This window comes from Marmota flaviventris, chromosome 8 (genome assembly GCF_047511675.1).
Source record: "Marmota flaviventris isolate mMarFla1 chromosome 8, mMarFla1.hap1, whole genome shotgun sequence".
Classification (NCBI taxonomy): Eukaryota; Metazoa; Chordata; class Mammalia; order Rodentia; family Sciuridae; genus Marmota; species Marmota flaviventris.
In genome coordinates this window covers 121,121,357-121,142,175 of record NC_092505.1, presented here as the reverse complement: position 1 = coordinate 121,142,175, position 20,819 = coordinate 121,121,357, and the positions used below count along the sequence as shown (strand labels likewise).

General features: G+C 38.7%; 1 protein-coding gene and 1 non-coding gene across 2 annotated transcripts in view; both read left to right on the top strand.

Annotated features, from left to right (window-relative positions):
* The window catches only part of Atp1b3 (ATPase Na+/K+ transporting subunit beta 3), a 36,487-nt gene extending 17,013 nt beyond the window's left edge, over positions 1–19,474 (top strand). The window contains exons 2-7 of the mRNA XM_027933856.3: positions 1,634–1,762; positions 4,987–5,094; positions 10,185–10,369; positions 12,891–12,941; positions 16,264–16,350; positions 18,803–19,474. Coding sequence (XP_027789657.1) covers positions 1,634–1,762; positions 4,987–5,094; positions 10,185–10,369; positions 12,891–12,941; positions 16,264–16,350; positions 18,803–18,973 — 731 coding nt within the window. The 3' untranslated portion in view covers positions 18,974–19,474. The remainder of the gene's footprint in view (positions 1–1,633; positions 1,763–4,986; positions 5,095–10,184; positions 10,370–12,890; positions 12,942–16,263; positions 16,351–18,802) is intronic.
* Positions 19,475–20,561: 1,087 nt separating this feature from the next.
* Positions 20,562–20,633, top strand: Trnav-cac (transfer RNA valine (anticodon CAC)). The gene has a single exon. It is a non-coding gene; the product is annotated as a tRNA-Val (tRNA).
* Positions 20,634–20,819: the final 186 nt, after the last annotated feature.

Below are 20,819 nucleotides of genomic sequence, written 5' to 3'. Positions count from 1 at the left end.
GAATATTCTTTGTTAGCACTTATATTTCAAATTCCTCCAATTTAATTTGTCCTGCATGCACCATCAGACTTTCTGTTTCCTAAGTGAAGTTTTGCTGGATCACAGCTAGACTCACTATGTATGTTTGCTGACCCTGTTCTGTTGGGCAGAGGATCGAAGTGCTGTTACCTGTGTCTCATTAAAGCGGCCTGTGGTCTCTGTTTCATTTCCCCCTGCAGCAGATGGATCACTCCTTTGAGATGGGGCTTCCTCCTCTTTCTCTGCAGCAGAATCACAGGTGTGGTGGGGGGTGATGCTGCCTGAAGGTGACATCCTGTCCTCTCTTGTGTTCTCTCCCTCACTGTCTTGGCCTCCTGGTAATTGGGGGGAGGGGTGGAATGCTAGTCTAAATTAAAATGAAATTATTTTAACTGTTTCTCCTTTACTTGAAAAGAGGGGATTGGGCGTGGTTTCCTGACCTACAATTGAGAAAGTCATCTAACTTGGCTTAATCTGTTTTGGGATCATGTGGTCATTTGAGAATCAGAAGAAAGTGTATAGTCCCTGGGGAAAATTATTCTATTCAGAAATCTATCATTACAGAAATTTTAGAACATCTAAAGTTACTCCTTGTAGGGTAGTGGGGGTCCACTTAGGAAGCCCTGCTTTAGCCCCTCTGAGGAATGTAGTCTGGCAAACAAAAAAAACAGGTTGTAAAGCTGACACAATTTCAGCTCCGTGAAGTTCAGTATTCACTATTGCTGTATCTAGTCTAATGTCTTTGATCAATTTATTTTTAAACATTTAAATGAGTGACAACTATATTCTAAGGATCACTTCTGATGTTAGAATTTTGGATATAGATATTAAGAAAAATTATTTTTTAGGAGTTCCCAAAATAAAGTACTGGTTTGGGATATATCTGAGCATTTCCAAATTGTGAAGGAAGGGATTAAAATGTTGTTAAAATGTGTCTGCCAGATCTCGCTTTGTGCCTAGCAGTAGAGCTGAGAAGGTCCCTTGACTAGTGTGCCTGTTTCTGGTCTTGTCCTCCTTTCACTGTGCACAAGCCCTTGCACTCTACCAGTGTTTCCTAAACTGTATTCATTGAGGACCATCTTCATAATTTTGCCTTCTCTGCCCATTTCCTGGTTATTGTTTTTTAAATCAATTCTGTTTTTAAAACAAATTTATACAAATAATTAGTATCTGTGAAATACAGGTTTAATTTACTAATTCTTTTCTGTTTGTTACTTAAACATATGAATATATTGGAGGAGAGGTTGTCCCAGCTAAAATCAATTTCTTCTCTCTTTAGAGGGCATTAAGTTCATTTTGGGAAACACTCTCCATGTGCTGAATCATAAAGCTCTGACTGAACCAGAGTAGGAGTGGTGGAAGCTACTTCAATTTGGGAGGGACCAGAGGAAAGGAGGGCTCATGGGATGAGTGGGTGCTGCCTGCTGAAGTATCCGTTGCTTGGGCAAATCCTTGCCGCCTGAATATGAGGATATTTGGCTGTGTGCATGGCAGTGCTTGGGCTCATAGCCTCGCAGTAACCATGTTTGGTTTTGTCTTTTTTTTAAATTAACTTGGACAAATGTGTGTGCACATGTGTGTCTTCACATTTCATAGGTTTTAATTTCTTTTGCAGGTTTGATCTTGCTCTTCTACCTAGTTTTTTATGGGTTCTTGGCTGCACTCTTCTCATTCACAATGTGGGTTATGCTTCAGACTCTGAACGATGAGGTTCCAAAATATCGTGACCAGATTCCTAGTCCAGGTAATTACATTACATTTATAATTTCTAACAAAATTGGATTGTATTTTAAATTCACCATAAATCTCTTCTGCATTATAGCAGATAGAAGATAATGAAACTTTGGAGTCCAGTAATGTGAACAATATTATTTTTGTTGTCCAATATTTACATACCGATTTAAAGACCTTCACATTCATTTTCTTTTCTTTTTTTGGTACCAGGGATTGAACCTTGGGGCGCTTAATTGCTGAGCCATAGCACCAGTCTTTTTTTTTTTTTTTCCTGGTTGTATACAAAGTTTATTCACGCCATTTGTGTCTTCATACATGTACTTAGGGTAATGGTATCCATCTCATTTTACCCTCTTTTCTACCCCATGCCCTCTCCCTTCCCCTCCCACCCCTTTGCCCTATCTAGAGTTCATCTAATCCTCCCATGCTCCCCCACCCAAACCCCACTATGAATCAGCCTTCTTATATCAGAGAAAATATTGGCATTTTCACCAGCCCTTTTTTATATTTTATTAGCGACAGGGTCACACTGAGTTGCTTAGGCTGGCTTTGAACTCTAGATCCTCCAAGCTGCTGGGATTACAGGTGTGCACCACTGTGCCCAGCTTTACATTCATTTTCTGATGTTTTTTTTTTCCCTGATAGCTCTTGAGTCCTTTGTGAAGAATGAACAGAAATGAATATTGGATTTTAGTGAAGTCACAGTTATGAATGATGTGAATGTTGTGTGACAGTTTCATTTTGCCTTGAGTGACTTATATGTAAAATGATTATTCAGCTCTGGCCTGGGCTAGACCATTAGTCTTATAAAATTCATGCTTTATGGTTTTAATTGCCTACTATGAAAGTGGTAAAAATGTTAGTTATATCAGTAGAGAATAAAAATACTCTTTATATGTTTGATTCTTCTCTGTTGTCTTAAGAAAAAAATTCTCCATGTGACAGAGATGATTTAGTAAGAACTTACCTGAAACACTTATTTAAATTACATTTTTCAGGCTGTGATTGTGGGTCAGTGGTGGAGTGCTTGCCTAGCATGTGTGAGGCCCTGAGTTCCATCCTCAGCACTACATAAAATTAAATAAATAAAATAAAGATATTACGTCCATCTGCAACTAAAATAATAAAATAAAAATAAACAAATAAATAATTTTTTTTTTCTACCTCCTGATTTTATTCTTTTGAAATAGCCTTTGAATGCCAGCTCTCTCTTGATTGGTGGCCATGGCCCTAGTATTTTCTCTGTAGAGATGCTAGAGATAGGGCCCAGGACACTTCATACATGCTAGGCAAGCGCTCTACCACAGGGCAGCACCCCTACCCAGGTGCTGGCTGTTTTTAGAGTAAGAAACAATTATGTGTAGAATTCTGGTGTATGTAATTCCCAGAAATGTAAATGAGAGGATTCTTCCTAGAGAAGTGGGAGTTGGAGAGCTGGGGGAGTGGGTAGGCTGCAGTCCAACAAAGTGGGAGTCCAGCTGGAGGCTGTCACTGGAGCATGGGATTTTCAGCCAGTGGTCATTTGTTATCCAGGAGCTAATCAGCAATGTGTGGAGATATTTTTGGTTATTAGAACAAAAGAGGTACAACTGCAAGTAGAGGCCCGGAGTGCTGCTGCACATGCTCAACATAGACCAGCACCTCACTACAAAGAATGTCCCACCTGGCTGTGCTCTTGCTGAGATCTGGGAGCCTCATCTAGATCCCCACTTGCTGCATGGACTCTGAGCATATTAGCAGCCAAACTGAACCAATTTCCCCAACCATTTTTTTTCCTAGAACAGTTTAGTGATTTCCTTTGTTTATAGCTAATATTTGTCCAAGTGTTCTGAATAAATTTCTCTTAACTCTTAGTTTATTTGACCAAATATCAGAGACTAGCTTCACACTTTTTTCCTTATCTCTCATTGTACACATGGACTCATTTGCTTACACTACAGAAGTATTATAATGTAATACATTGGATAAAAATACTTCCTATTTTAGAAATACTAAACTCTTAATACTTGTATGAAGTATATAAGCAGTAAAATGTGTTCAGTGTTTTTAAGTACAGTTTTAAAATGAGCTCCTTAAAGTTTTTTATCCAATGTATTACATTATAATACTTCTGTAGTGTAAGCAAATGAGTCCATGTGTACATATACACATAGGTATATATGAAATACAGTGTGATTAGATATGTGGACTGTTTATATTAAAGTTGAAAGCCTGATTATTTCTTATAGATAAATATGTTTGCATTTTCTAAGCTCAAGATTGTTCTGTGTACATGGGAGTTCCTGATATGAAATTGTTGATGGTTATACTTCAAACTCAGTATGTGTAATGCACATTTTAATGTAGAACAATGAATATTTAGCATATAGAGTTTTAAATGAATACGCCTCTTTAATTGAAGAAGCTATCTTTATGAATGTTTCCATAAAGTTTATAATTTAATAACATGCTTAGACTTATTTGCTAAAAATTTTCTTTGTTTATTAATGACAAGTTGGCACAACCTAAAAAGATATTTGATAGAAAATGAATATGAAAAGTCAAAGTAAAATTGCATTTTTTTAAAGTAAGGAAGAGCCGGGGATAGTGGCGCATGCCTGTAATCCCAGCAGCTTGGGAGACTGAGGCAGGAGTATTGTGAGTTCAAAGCCAGCTTCAGGAAAAAAAATCAAGGTGCTAAGCAACTCAGTGAGACCTTATCTCTAAATAAAATACAAAACAGGGCTGGGATGTGGCTCAGTGGTCGAGTGCCCCTGAGTTCAATCCCCATACTAAAATAAATAAAGTAAGGAAGAGAGAATATAGTTAGCTGAAAATAATCAAATTTAGGGGACATTTTTTTTTTTTTTGAGAGAGAGAATTTTTTTAATATTTATTTTTTAGTTTTCGGCGGACACAAACAACATCTTTGTTTATATGTGGTGCTGAGGATCAAACCCTGGCCGCACGCATGCCAGGCGAGCACGCTACCACTTGAGCCACATCCCCAGCCCTTAGGGGACATTTTTAAATAGGTATCATCTGGATTGGTTTTAAGATTTGAATTTTCTTTAATTTTAGGTGACTTTCCCTTGATAATTGAAGAGAAGTAAGAAGTTGATAATTTAAGCATGCCTCTGGGCACAATTTTCCATGTTACTTACTGTGAGATCTGCTTTTTATGGATAAGAATTAGGAGGAAGAGAGAAGGGAATTTCACAGTTAATTTCCCACCTTTCTTTAATCTCTTTTTAGGACTTATGGTTTTCCCAAAACCAGTGACTGCGTTGGAATATACATTTAGTGTATCAGATCCAAGTTCCTATGAAGGGTACGTTAAAGACCTTAAGAAGTTTCTAAAATGTAAGTATCTTTTCTTAGAGTAAGGTAAAGATTAAAACCTCATACCAAATCATGATGACTTTTAGAAATATCATTCTTAAAAGTTTGTTTTACCTCTTCATGCTCTTTTTTTGTTTGTTTGTTTGCTTGTTTTTGAGTACCAGGGATTGAACCCTGAGGCACTTAACCACTGAGCCACATTCCTAGTTCTTTTTATTTTTTGTTTTGAGACAGGGTTGCTGGGACTGGCTTCGAACTTGTGATCCTCCTGCCTCAGCATCCCAAGCTGCTAGGATTACAGGTGTGGGCCACCATGCCCAGTGCCTTCCTCTTTTTATCAGTTGTAAGAATATTCTAATCTATGGAAAGACATAGGGGCCTAAGCCTGGTGAAAGATTGATTTGATTTTTAATCTGTCCTATAATAAGTACACCAGGTTTGTTGAAACATTAAAAACTAAAAAATATTTAAAATATTAAATATGAGCCACATTCCTTGCCCAGTATTTGAGTCTTTTCATCTAGTATAGTACTTATATGGAAGATGAGGATAGTCATCATTCAAAGAAAATCAGCCTGTGTCAGATTTTTTATGTATCAGTTATGAATTTTTCAGTTACCAGTTCACAGTGCTCTTTAATAGACACCCTGGCTCACTGTTTTCTCCTATTTTCCTTGACCTAACCAGTCATACAAATAATCACCAAAAGCCCTGGCCTGTGGGTTTCTGGTCACCTACATCGTCTTCCCCTCAGACAGACAGGTGTGTGCATGTGCGTGCTTCCTGGACCAGGGGAGGACTTCTTTGGCAGAAGCACTGATTGAGCAAGCTTTCCTGCTCCCATCTTCTGTCTCTCTAGCTTGCTTGTTCAACTTTCTTCCAGTTTATTCAGCATCATAAACTTCAGTTTATGTGGACTTCAGTTAGCTGATTCTTTGTCAGCTCCCATCTCCACCATCCGTTCTTACCTAGCTTATTAATTCTGTGGATTTTCATTTAGTTTTTTCTTTTGCTGGTACTCTGAAATCCCTTGCCTCCCAGTATGTGGCCAGTCTGTGGAGCGCCTCCTCTGAGCCTGCCCTGAACAGCTGAGCTGCCGAAGACAGGACTAGTTAGCACTTTAAATATCTGATCACTTCCCCCAGGTGGACACACTTGCCTGCCTGGTGACCACCATGACTTTCTCTGATTCTCTGAAGGGTTCATTGCCAAGTTCTACTTAAACTTCTCACTCTTTACCTTTTCCCTATGCCTCATGTTCTTCATGCAAGAGATAATACGACCCTGGCACAGTGATGCATATCTGTCCCAGTGGCTCAGGAGGCTGAGGAGAGAGGATCGGTGCTGGGATAGGGACCAAACCCCAAGCCTCACTCATGCCAGGCAATATGCTATCACTGAATCACATTCCTACCCTCAAAAACTGCTTTTGATCCCACATTATCTGCTAGCTGTCTTCCTGTCTTTGCCTTGCTAGTTAAATATGTTTTATTATTTAAGTTAAAGACATTTTTGTGAAAGTATTGTCTGGTTTAAAAGTCAGATGGTACTAGCATGCATGATGAGGCCTTAGGTTCAGTAACAACAACAACAACAATAAAATCAAATGATAAACTTGTAGAGTGAAAATAGTAGTTTCCTGCCCTACACCTTTCTACCTTTGGTCCTGTGCAGTCAACAAATGTTTTGTAGCAAGCACTCATCTGGGTTCCTTCAGTGAACAAAAGAAAAACCCTATCTTCATGGAGCTCATGGTCTATAGTGTATTAGAAACTATTAAGTGCTAAAGCGAAAAAAAGCAGGGAGAGATGGGAAAGGTTGCAGACTTAAACAGGGTGGCCTGGGAAAGCCACAGTGAAAGGAACCTGTGAAAGAGTGAAGAAGGTAATGGAACTAGCAATGGAAATGTCCAAAGAGGAAACAATAGGTGCAGAGGCCCTAAGGTTTATTGTATCTATGGTCAAGGTTCATCAAGGAAGGAAGAGGGGCTGGGTAGAGTGAACCCAGGGAAAAGAGGTAGGAGAATGACATCAGAGAGTGAAGGAGGATCAGACTGTGTAGATGCTTAGAGGCCAGTTAAGTTCTTTGGCTTCTGCAGTGGCCACGATGAGGGGTTTTAAGCAGGGAATTACATGATTAACTCAGATTTTTAAAGGACCACACAGGCAACCTTTTGAAAGTAGACTGCAGTGTGGAAACAGGGAAGCTATTACAGAGTGATGGTGGTTGGCAAGGGAGGGAGCCCTGGGATCACAGGAGAAATAGTCTGAATCTGGTACATTTCATAGGAAATAGCTTCATGCTTTTGACTTTGGTCTTGTGGTGCTTTTCTAATGCATTTCTGAATATACTTTGCTGGTTCTTGATTAATCATGTTCATTTATTGTTATTTATCATTGTTAATTATGAGTTTTCACTTATGCATCTTAACACTTAGCTCCTATGCCTTTACCTTGCCCCTTCTCAATTCAGTGGTAATTGACTCCTGTCTGGTTTCATCATAGGTTGCTGTTTCACACTTATTCTTTCCACCTTCAGTTACCTGTGGGCATTCTCTCCTGACTCCCCCATTTGTAACTACCATTCGCATCTCTTTCTGGAAATCTTGTATAACCCTCTCCCTCCTGCTACCTGTGTACTGATGCTGTATAGGCTTCTACTCCCATGTCTGTGGGGACTTCATTTCACCACTTGCTTGGTTGAATCTATTGTTTCCTTCTTTTTCTTTATTCTTAAGTTATTCCCTGGTTCTGTTTGGTTTTTGTTATTGTGATGAAGGCCTCAGCATGCTAAGCAGGTGCTTAACCACTGAGCTACACTACAGGCCCCTCCCTACCTAGTTTTGATGAAGTACGTATTCAAGAAACTTTGTAAGAAAGGATACATAAAATGTAAATTTTGAGCCCTTTATTTCTGACAGTGACCTAATTTGCTTTTATAGTTGAGGTACTTTGATTCAGAGCTGTCTTTAGGGACTTGTTTACCACTTGTTTGAGCTACATCCCCAACCCTATTTTGTATTTTATTTAGAGACAGGGTCTCACTGAGATGCTTTGTGCCTCACCATTGCTGAGGCTGGCTTTGAACTTGGGATCCTCCTGTCTTGGCCTCCTGAGCTGCAGGCATGTGCTACCACACCCAGCTCTTCTTTTTATTCTTAATTTATTCCTTTGGATTTTTATTTTTGTTGTTGTTGTTTGTTTGTTTGTTTTGTTTTGTTTTTAAAGCGTGTGAGAGAGATGCTGGGGGTTGAATCCAGGGTCTCAAGCATGCCAAGTTCTTCTTGTGTTTGCCTTTTTTGCAAGGTTTTTGCTTTGTTTTTCAATTTCTTTCTTTTTTATATATATATATATATATATATATATATATATTTTTTTTTTTTTTTTTTTTTCCCCCCAGCGGACACAACATCTTTGTTTGTATGTGGTGCTGAGGATCGAACCCGGGCCGCACGCATGCCAGTCGAGTGTGCTACCACTTGAGCCACATCCCCAGCCCTCAATTTCTTTCTTTAGGGTTCTTAAATTTGTCTGATTTCACTTTCTAAAATATCATTTTGCAGGACTTGATTTGGGGTTATCTCTTTACTTTAGGTTCATTTGTTTTTTCACTGATTATCTTGGTTTGTCTTCTTTGAAGCTTTCCTTAGATGTACGGGAGGGGCTATTTGGTTACTCTGAGACTAATATAAGGTTTCCATCATTCCCTTGGCAGGGATTTACAATCTGACTACTTCCCATCCATCCCCTTACATTTGCAGTGATTTTGTGTGGAAGTAGAAGTCACCATAATAGAACACAATTACTGATGATCTGACTTGCACCCACAGTGTTCCCAGTGGAAGCCCTTGGGGACTGCTGAAGGATTTGAGTGTTTGTTACAAGAAGGAGGTGATGGGAGCTGGGTGCTGTGTGTTGTCAGTGTCCACCTCTGCACTCCAAATTCCTGAGTCCTTTGCTTTTAAATGAGTACATAAGACTGGGGGTGTGGCTGAGTCTGTGCTTAACATGCAAATCTCTGGGGTCAATCACCAGCAAATCCCCCCCCCCCCCCCCCCCGTGTGTGCATAGTTCTCATAATAATCTAGTTTTTTATATGATGAAGCCAAAATTTTGACTATCTATCCATCTATATATATATATATATAATATATATTACACCATATATTAATTATTTTTGTCTTTCACTAGACTAATTTCATTGAGGACCAGGATCAGATCAGACTTGTTCACTGTCCCACCACCTCATGCCTCAGTGCTTCTGCTGCAGAACTAACGTTGTATCGGGCATCGGGTATTTTTCCACCTCCTTTCCTTCACATTTCCAATTTCTGACCATTTTATTCCTTTATGCTTTTAAGTCCAACTATCCACCTCAGTCTTAATAGACAATCTTCTCTGAACTAATGCTGTGTCTTACTTGGGCTGCTTTAACAGACTCCTGTCTGGTTTTCAGGATCCTTGTTATTTCTCCTTCTAGTTGGTTCCCCACATCACAGCCAGTCATGGCATAAATATTTTCATGACATAAATATGGTCATGCCATCCTTGCCACTTCCCCTGGTTTAAAACATTTAGTAGATTGTCTTGGGCTCTTTGGTACAACGGTCCTCCATTCCTAATTCTTTTAAAACACCTCGTCTGGCCGGTGCCTTTCTTCATCAAAAGTGCTTTCTCAGCTTCCTTAACTCACCCCTGCCCTTCTTCTCTCAGCCCAGTTGCCTTCCCATTAGTGGAGACTATCCTAATGCTGCGTATCTTCATGACTGCAGTTACAATTTTATACTTAATGTTTGTCTTCCCTATAACATTGTAATCCGTAGTGGCAATGCTTTTTTTTAAGTCCTTACTGTTGTTTTGGTTTTTTTTTGTCCAAGCACATTAAAGATTTTCAGGTAATGCTATAGCCATGGCTGGTGCCACCTAATGGTGACAAAAGAGATTAATCTATGATCCAATTTGTACAGTTGTGGGAATGCAATAAAGTTAGCATTCTTCCCCTGAAGTTATCTAGGAATTAGCATTGCTGTTTTTATCTTTGAGGAAAATCATCCAAAAGATGTTGTATTCCTGGTTGTATCTAATCTTTTTTTGACTATGTTTCCTTTTCAGCATATTCTGGAGAAGAACAGAGTAATCTCAAAGACTGTCCTGATGGAGTTCCTTTTGAACAGAAGGGTCCAGTTTATACTGCATGTCAGTTTCCTCTTGCCTTACTCCAAGAATGCAGTGGTATAGGTGATCCTGATTTTGGCTATTCCAAAGGAAAACCTTGTATTCTTGTAAAAATGAACAGAGTACGTACATAATTTACCTCTGCTGGGGCTTGTTTCTAAAATCCTTTGTTAAGAAGCTGACAGCTATTTTTAGATCATTTGATTTGAGTTAATGCCTTCTTATTAAATGTTACCTCATTGGGGAGTAGTTTGCTTAAAAGGCCAGCAGTGATATTTATTGCTTTGAAAAATGTGTAGCAGGGCTGGCCACAGTGGTATACCTATAATCCCAGTAGCTCCAGAGGCTGAGACAGGAGAATTCCAAGTTCAAAGCCAGCCTCAGCAACTTAGCGAGGCCCTAGGTAATTTAGCGAGAGCCTGTCTCAAAATAAAAAGGGCTGGAAATGTGGCTCAGTGGTTAAGTGCCTCTGGGTTCAATCCCTGGTTTATTCATGGGTTATATTTAGCTTTTTATAAATATTTAATAGTAAAGGATAATTCTGTGTTATATGTGTATGTGATGAAATGGTGGAAATAGAAATAAAATAAGCAGGTGAGCTTCCTGGGATGTTGCAGTGGTAACAGCTTTTTGTTGTTAACAGAAATAGTGCCTGAACACAGTCAGTAGCAGAGTAAGGAGCCAATAACGTTCATTATGTGAGAGCAGTAATGGATTTAGGGTCATTGTGCCAAGGAAGCTGCTGCCCCTCTATAGTGAAGTGACCCTGATGCCTGGCTGCTCTTTAAATAGCATACCACAGAGTTGCTCTGATAGAGCTGTATTTTGAGACCTTTCAAAGTCTCCCTTGAAGAGTGGATCATTCCTGGTCCTTTATTCACAAGATCCTAAGTTCACATACCACTGAAGTCACCATTGGTAAGAAAATTGCTGCCACCCTAGTAAAAATAAAATTTGAGTCTTCTGAAGTTGACAGTGCTAAATAAGATTTCCTGTGGGTAGAACCAGCGAGACCCTGAAGTGCCAGACTGGTCCTCTTGCAGCTTTGTCACCTGCCCTTTGAGAGACCACAGACAATGACAGTTTCCAGTTTGTCCTATAGAATTCTAGAGATCTTCTGAAAAATTGCCTGACAACATGGCAGATAGCCAGTAAATGATTAGTGAGACATTTCAACAAAAATTAAGGTTAACAAAATAAGCCAAAAGTAATGTGAAACTAGATGATCTGTTTGTAAGAGGAATTAAATTTATTATTATTTTTAATAGAGATGCCTTTTATAATCTTATCCTGCTGACAGTATCTTCCCAATAGAAAGTCAAAAGAAGGAGTCCCTGTCTGACAGGACCAACCTTCTGGCTTTTTTCCCTTAGGATGACCTTCCTGAACAATGGGAGTCTGAGACCACACTCACTTGAGGGGTTGTGGCTCTGCAGAACTTGACAGAAAGGGCAGTGGCAGACATAGGGATCTGTGTTATCATGTACATACCTAATATAGAAATTTTACTTGTATAATCCCAAAGTCATTGCCTTGCAAGGCTACTTCTTGCTTTTGGTATTATTTTATATAGATTGCAAGAATATTTGTTATTTGAGAGGAGTATTTGTATTTTAGAAGCATTGACATGTAAACTACATATTTATTCAGAATGCCAAAAGGTCCTCTTACAAAATAGAAGGATAAATACCTGTTACCATTCATATGGTTATAACTGACATAAATGAAGTAGCCTTGGTGCATAGTACCCAATTGTGCTAGGAGTGTCTTAGGTAGATTCTTTCCTATGTGTGCTTTTGTGGAACCAGATAATTGAAATAAGGTGACACTTAGTGGGCATTATGACTTAATTTGTTTTCATAAAAGTTATTTGCTCATGCCCGGAATCCCACCTACTCAGAAGGCTGAGTCAGGAGGATTGAAAGTTCAAGACCAGCCTGGGCAATTTAGAGAGACCTGACTCAAAATTTAAAAAGAAGGGAAGCTGGGGGTGTAGCTCAGAGGTAGAATACTTGCCTATTGTGTGCAAGTCTCTGGGTTCAGCACCACAAATTAACAGTTTATTCTGCCTTTGGAGAGTTTGTTTTATTTTTAATACCAGAGATTTAACCCTGGAGTGCTTTACTACTGATTTACATCTCCAGCCCTTTTTATTATTTTGAGACAGGGCCTCAATAAGTTGCTGAGGCTGGCTTTGAACTTGCAGTCCTCCTGCCTTAGTCTCCTGAGCTGTTGGAATTACAGGTGTATGCCGCCATGCTCAGCTGCAGTTCTTAATATTTATATTAAATGATTTGTTCAACTATATAATTAGATTAGGTTTTCTGGGGGTTTTGTTTGTTTGTTTTCTTGTTTTAAAGTTAGCAAAGTACACAACTGTGTTTTGGTTACCTCTTTGTTAATGGATGTATTTTCAGGATAGCAGTAAGATGGTTAATTGGCAAGATAATTATTATATTGGCAAGTTAATTTTAATGCCCCCAAATCAAAGTAAAAGATAGATGTAACTGGGTTTAATCCAGAATAGAGTCAATCTCAACTTCTTTGTCTCTCATCCCTGATCTCTGGTCCCCAGCCATAGAGGAGAAGGTTCCATTGCACATGTATGTGATGTTTACACTAATCATTGTTTCTTAACCTTAGATAATTGGATTAAAACCTGAAGGAGATCCAAGGATAGAATGTGTTCCAAAGGTTAGTATTTTTTAAAAAATCTCAACTTTTAAAGCTCTGATGTTTCTTAAAATACTTTAGTATTTTAAGTAAACTCACTCAAGTGAGTTTAGCCATCTTTTTTCTTTCCTAAGTCCCCTCACTCTTCAGTAGCACCTCTTCTTTCTCTTTCCTAGTGATGGTTCAGTGTGATGTTTTCTTTGTGTTCGGCCTCACACATACACTGTTTCACCAGTTTTGAGGTTCACACTCTTTCATCTTAGAGTGTAACTGTAGTGTTTTAATACTACTGTATCATGTTTTCTGTCTTGGTATGTAAATTGGTGTGCCAAACCTCAGTGCCATCTGAGAGTTGAAAGGTGGTGCATTTTCCAGAAGGTAGAGGTATTGTTTTTCTCCCCATCCCTACATTATTTTCCAGACTGTTGTGCATTTTTCATTTCATAACTTCTTTTGTTTTCTCTCCATGCTGCAAATACATCTAAGACAAATATGTAAAAGATGGGTAAGAGTTCTGAGGAGAAACTGTTAATTTGTAAACTTAATTCTGTTATTATGCTAATAAATATTAGCATTCAACCCCAATTGTTTTGTCAGAAGTGTTTTACCTAAATTGTTGCATTGAAATCACTTCTAAAGTTGTGGGAAAAAATTGTAATTCCTTCAATTCCAGGTGGTTTTCTTATTTGGGCACAAACTGCTTACTCATCTGTCAGAATCACTTGGGTCTATTGGGTTCCATCCCCATAGTTTCTGAATCAGTTGGTCTGAGGCACACGCTTGAGAACCCTGCTTTAGAGTATCATTTTAAATTTTTTGAGTATTTGATCACTATTTAGATTAGACTAATAAGCCAAGAAGTTTGTGTCCTCTCATCTGAGTAGAAGTCTACATTGTGACTGTCAGCAAGTTACTTTACCTCCTTCTGCCACAGTTACTTCTGTAGGAAACTTTAAGAACCAGAATCTTGGCTGGGCGCTGTGGCACAACACCTGTAATCTCAGAGTCTCAGGAGCCTGAGGTAGGAGGATCTTGAGTTCAAAGCCAGCCTCAATAGTTTAGCAAGACACTAAGCAACTCAGTTAGACCCTGTCCCTAAATAAAATAGAAAATAGGGCTTGGGATGTGGCTCAGTGGTTGAGTGCCTCTGAGTTTAATCCCCGATCCCCCCCTGCGACCCCCAAAGCCGTCAAAAAAAAAAAGCCAGACTCTCCTACTGAAGACCCTGGGTTCAGTCCCCAGCACCAAAAACAATTTAAAAAGCCAGAATTTCACTTAAAATTACATGCCACACATCTAAACTGAGCTTTCTGAGAGAAATTCTTGTAAAGATCTAGAGAGCATGTACTGTCACTTCTTAAGACAAAGGGGCATTATGGTTTATAAGACAAAAGGGCATTATGGCTTTCTTATAAGATTATATCTTATAAGAAAAAGTATCATGTAACTCTCCGATTCTCAGGATTTGCTTAACATCTTTCTGGTAGAAAGTTTCTGAGGTTTGGTAGTGGGCCTCAGCAAGGTGGAAGTGCTAATTTTCTGCAGTGTACCTGTACACAGGAGCTTTTGTCTTCACATGTGAACAGGCTCTGTACAAAAGCTTGGAATGGTGGGTCCATGAAGCCAATGTCACCTAAGAAGAAAACAGGCACCCAGGCCACAGGGGCAGAAACTTTAAACTCTTCCCCAAGATTTTCATTTTGCAAGTCTTTGGCCATTATCAATAAGTCCATGTAAAGCTGCCCTTAAGGCTTTAAAGGCATTTTTTTCCTTTGTATCTATTATGTACCTCTTTGCTTCTAGAATAGATGGGAATCATGATATTGAATAAAATCTAGATCTAACAATTCAAATTTGCTTTGAAGAGATGTGGTTAAGTACATAAAATAATCAAAATAGTGGGGGTGTTTTTTGTTGTTTATAGAGTTTTATTTTTGTTTAAAAGAAAAAAACAAAATTGGCAGAAATTCTTATAAAACTGACTCCTAGCCTAGCTCCATGAGAGCCAGGTGGAGCCCATGAATTTTAGAGGTGTGGCCACGTAGGACACCTGAAAGCATGTACAATATATTGTAACTAGTGTTTTCTGTTAGCATTGTCTATATCAAGTGTTCTTCAGTTTAAATCCCTTAGTTGATGCACATGTCTTTTTATGCAGTGCCTGTGTCTTTTATTTTGTGTTGTGTCCTTAAATTTGTCCTTTGCTATCTCCTGCTCTTTCCACGTGTTCTTGATGTGGATCATTAGACCTTGTCCTTCCTGGAAGGTGAGGCCATTACTCTTGCTTATGCTCTCTTGCTCCTCGTGCCTCTTGTTTGTGCATTTCTTATTCTTGTCCCCTGACATGTGAGATGATATAAGCAGAGAGTAGAACTTCTTGTTTGATTCTTAGTTTTGCTATATTATTTCATGTATGCTTTCAAAAGTAAAAATTAATGAACAGGGTCTGTTGGCCCACGCCTGTAATCTCAAATACTCGGGAGGCTAAGGCAGAAGGATCACAAGTGTGAGGCCAACCTGGGCAACTCACTGAGACACTGTTTCAAAAAATACAAAAGGTGGGGATATGGCTCGGTGATAGAGCACCCTTGAGTTCAGTAACCTGTACCATAAAAGGAAAGAAAAATGAAGAAGAATGTACAGTCTGGGAATGAGTGGTGGAGTGCATGCTTAGCACGCACGAGGCCCTGGGTTCCATCCCAACACCACACAACATAGAATAGGTTTACTCATCTAAAATTCAAGTGTTTAGTAATGTTTATAAAGTTTTTAAATGCCTGGAATACCAGGAGATTCAAATACTGAATGGTTTTCATGTGCTCAAAAATTAATTCATGGGAAATGTGGATAAATTTCTGTCAGTGGTTTCACCTGGTTGTGGTCATTATGGTTACCTACCATAATTTCCTGTCCTGAGTGCTGCTTTCTAGATTGGCAGCTTGCAGTGGCCACTGCTTTCCAGATAATATTTCCACAATGTTTTTATTCATCTCAGGAAAACTTGGTGCCAAACCTGGTGGTGTATTCCTGTTGTCAGAGGCCAGAGAGCTGGCATTTGAACAGTTGGAGAGCAGATAAGACTTTACAGTAGAACATCTGTAAGTTAGAAGGGACCTGGTGAAAAGAATGTAGGTTATGCAGGTCATTTTTGAAGAATCAGGATAGTCTGTGTCAAAGGGTTTTATTTTAGTTACTTCAAGTATCTTCTCAAAAATAGACATAATATAGTTGGAGTAGCAAGATAGTTCTCCATAGTGTTTCCAATTGATTCTGCTTTAACTATAAACACATTTTAAAATTCTTTTCGTGTCCTAAAATGGGTTTCTTTTGCTTTCAACTCTAGGATGGAAGCACAGCAATTGTAGAAACATATCCTAATCTTGGAGTTATAGACTTAAAGTATTTTCCATATTATGGGAAAAAACTGCATGTAAGTATTTAGAAGTTATTTATGTCATACTTACTCTTTTGGGAAATTGAACTATCCTGTCTGAGGTAGGTAGACACATGATCTATGAAATTTGTGCATCAGCGCTTTGGGCTTTTAAAGACAGATGGTGAGGGCAAGTGGAGCTTCCCTGTCTACAGTTAAGAACACAAACCCAAGCAGACGAGTTAAAGAATGATTGTTTTCAAAATACCATTTTCTCTTTCATTATATGTTTATTCAGTATGTACATATTTAGAGAAAGTAGAAGAGTACTAAAGAAATCAGAAAGCTCATTACAGGGCTGGAGTTGTGGCTCAGTGGTAGAGCGCTCACCTAGCACGAGCGAGGCCCTGGGTTCGATCCTCAGCACCACGTAAAAATAAAATAAAGGTATTGTGTCCAACTACAACTAAAAATATTTTTTTTAAAAAAAAAAAACCTCATTACACAGATATAAAAATATTGTAGTACAGTTTTGTCCATATTTTTTGTAGAAATATATGTATGTTCATTTATAAAATTTGGACCGTGTTGTATATATACTATTTATTTATCTATCTATCTGTCTATTTATTTATTTATTTGCAGTGCTGGGGATTGAACCCAGGGCCCATGTCTATTAGATTAAAAGTACTCTGCCACGGAGCCAGTTTCCAGCCTCTTTCATCTTTGTGTTTTGAAATTCCATCCTTGAAGTGGTTAAAATAATACATGGTACAGAGTTCCCAGATTTTAATATTTTTCCTCACTTGTCTTAGCAGTCATCATTTTTTGAGTACATACATTTCCCCCATCAGAATGAGACTAAAAGTTTTTGCACTAAGTGCATTTTCAGCAGTCTGTGGTCTCCAAATCTGGACTAGTTCCCCAGTTCCTCTGTTTCATGTTCTTGTACTCCCAAGTGTATAAACCATTTTTAGTTTACTTTATGTTCCTTAGTTTGGGTTCATCAGTTTTTCCTGCCTCCCTCCCTCTCTGTCTTCTGGACACTTTTGTCAGTAGTGCCTGAGAAGAAATGTGTTCTCAGAAGGGACATGGTGTCGATTAATCCAATTGATAGTGATGTTAGCTCGTTTATTTTTTCAAGGTGGAGTCAGCAAGGTTTCTACACTGTCAAGTTATTTTTGCCTTTTCATCAATAAGTATCACGTACTGGGTGTGCTCTGAGAGTCTATAAACTACTGTTTGGGCTAGAACTTTAGCATTTGTTGATTTTTGCCTGAGTCATTTATTAGTGGGATGGTTCCTAAAGCCAGGTTGTTCACTTTCATCTTTTTCCATTTGATAGTTGGCATTCTGCTGTACACAAGAGCCTTCCCTTCTCCAGTTATTTATTTCTAGCACAGTAGACTCATGGATTCTTCTTTAATTTAGGGTTAATAATCTATAATAATTACTATTTTGTTGTTAAAATTGTCCCAGATTTGGCTAGCAGAACGTCTTTAGACTGGCTACTGTGTCCTTTTGACATGCTCCCATAATTCTCTGAGCACTTCCTTATATTCTGGCATCACAAGGTACTCTAGATTCATGTTGCACACTTTTCCTGCCCCAGCCCAGGAATCAGCCCTGGTTCCTTTTAGGAAGAATAGTCTTTAAAAACCATAATGAAGCTAAAATAATCAGGAGTATGTTTGCACCAAGTTGCACAGTGACTTAAAGTAAGGCTCTGTGTACCTACTATACTACATATAGGATATAGACCTAAGTAAAATCAGGTAGATCTTATGACTGTTTACCAAACATAACATAAGAGACCATAGTGAACATGTATCTTAAGTTGATTTTTACTTCCTGGGGCAGCATTATAATGAGCTTTTAAATCCTAGTGTTGCCTCTGCTGCCTTTTGGACCAGTGTATATCACACACACAGAGCAGTCAAAAAAGTTGTCATAAAAAATACGTTTTTTAAAAAATGTTTTTTTAGATGTAGACGGACACAATACCTTTATTTTTATTTATTTTTATGTGGTGCTGAGGATCAAACTCAGTGCCTCATACACACTAGGCAAATGCTCTACCACTGAGCTATAACCTCAGCCCATAAAAATACAAATTTTAAAGTTTCATATTATAGAAGTATATTATTGTATTTCTAACCCAAAATAAATCTAGAAATTTTTAAAATAAAAAAGACCTTCCCACATGTGGAGGTAGTAGAAGCCTTCTATTAACCCTTGAATGAAAAGGTATATTCAAACCAAGATTATAGAATGTTTAAACAATATACCATCTATGGAATTACCATCTATGGAATACACTCAAAGCAGTATTCAGGAAAATTCATAGTCTTCAACACTTCATTTTTAAAAAAGTAAATAAGGCAAAGAACATGACAGGTCTAGTTAATATATTAAAAATTTTAAAAATTTGCAGAGTAGTCAATTCCTAACAAAGTATAGATGAAGTTACTATGGAATTTGAATTCATTTATTTTCCTTTATTTGCCAGGTGGGATATCTGCAGCCATTAGTTGCTGTCCAGGTCATCTTTGGATCTAATAGTACCAGGAATGAAGTAACAGTTGAGTGCAAAATTGATGGATCACCCAACCTAAAAAACCAGAATGATCGTGACAAGTTTTTGGGACGAGTTGTGTTCAAAATTATAGCACGTGCATAGTATGCGTAGGATGTCTCCACAGAATAAATGTTGTGTTGTCTGTCTTCATTTTGCATCAGCTGGACCTGCCATTCTAGAATTAAGAGACCACCTTGGAGAAGGTGTGTGGTACATGACACTGGGGTGACATCATAACGTGCTTCCAGATCATAGTGTTCAGTGTCCTCTGAAGTAACTGCCTGTTGCCTCTGCTGCCCTTTGAACCAGTTCATTCGCCTGATAGGGACCAGTGAACACCTGATTCTGAACACGTAGGATGGGGTCTTGCCCTCTTTTTATGTGGTTTAATTGCCAAGTGTCTAAAGCTTAATGTGCTGTGCTATGTAAATATTTTATGGATTTAACACTGGTTAACTGTTATATTTTGATGCCAACAAAATTTTAGGGATAAAATGGTACCTGGCCAACATCAAGTGACTTTATAGCTACAAGCAGTGTGTGTGGAGAAGTTCTGTATGTGAGGAGGAAAAAAAGAAAATAAAAGTGGATCTAAAAGTGTTATCTTGGATTTTTTTGTAAAATTATTTTTTACATTCTGAACTAGTCTGTGGATCTTTTGATTAAGAACACAAATGTTTTGTTGTAAACCATGCTTACAAATATATATATGGGATTATTTTAGTGATGGATAAGTCTCCTGTAGTGGATGTATTTCAGTCCATAGAAGACACAGCGTCTTTAGGTTAGCCAGGGTTAATAAATATGAAGCTAATTTTTTATGAAATTAAATTCATAAGACTTAAATTGTACAATAATTTGTGAAATATCTTATTATTGCTTTTATTTAGCAGACTGTGGACTCCAATAAAAGATATAAATTGTGGAATATAAAAACTTGGAACTTATTCACAGCTTGAAACCAAGTTTTTTATGGCACCTTGTTGGTTAGTGTCAGGGGCATTTCTTCTGCTGCTTTAGGTGTGTTCTTGGTGGGACTGTCATAATTTGAGCTACTTTCTCCTCTGGAGAAAGGTGTGCTTCCCACATAATCTGTGGATTTTTTTTAAAAAAAGCCCTGTTCCTATTTTTACTTTGTTCCTGCTTAAAACAAAACAAAAACAAACCAGCGTGTATTTCTTGAAGTTTTCTGTGTTGCTGCAGTTGAGACCATCAGGACAGCCCAGCTGGCTCAGGAGTGGAAGTGTGGAAAAGCCGTGGGGGCACAGGGTGGCTGGGCCTGACCAGATGGGCCTCTGTGGCCTAGTGGCCTTTCTGCTGGTTGCCCAGTCAGGTCACAGTGGCAGTGGCTTTTACTTCAGAATTCTTTGCAACTGAAGAAAACGATTCTTGCGGTCTTTCGTTGTGCTGTTACCAGGCTGTGCAGCAGAGTGCTGTGGTCTGCAGCAAGGCGCCACTGCCACTGGCCTAGTGTGACAGGCGCTCAACAGCTGTCCACTTGGCTCCCGTGCACTACGTTGTTACTGATTAAATTTGTACTTTTGGATTTTTGAGATATGATGTAGATAAAATTTGTTTTAATGAGATTAGACAAAAGCAGACTAGATTCCTAACATGAAAGGAGGATAGAGATGCCATCCAAAATGGAGCAGTGGGTTTTAAAGAGAAATAAATGTTATAAAATCTGGGCTGGGGATGTAGCTCAGTTGGTAGAGTGCCTGCCTCACGTGCATAAGGCCCTGGGTTCAATCCCCAGCCCCACAAAAACAAAAAAGTTCCAAAATCATCTTATTAGTGCCTCCCTGGTTTAGCGGTTTGGACATGGCTTGTCCCCTGGCTGCTATGTGACCTCAGGTACCCTCCCCAACTCTTAGTGGCCCAGTTTTCTTCAGTCAGTGAAATTAGGGGCATTACGTACTGTTTGTCACAGTCCGGTGTGCCAGGGGAT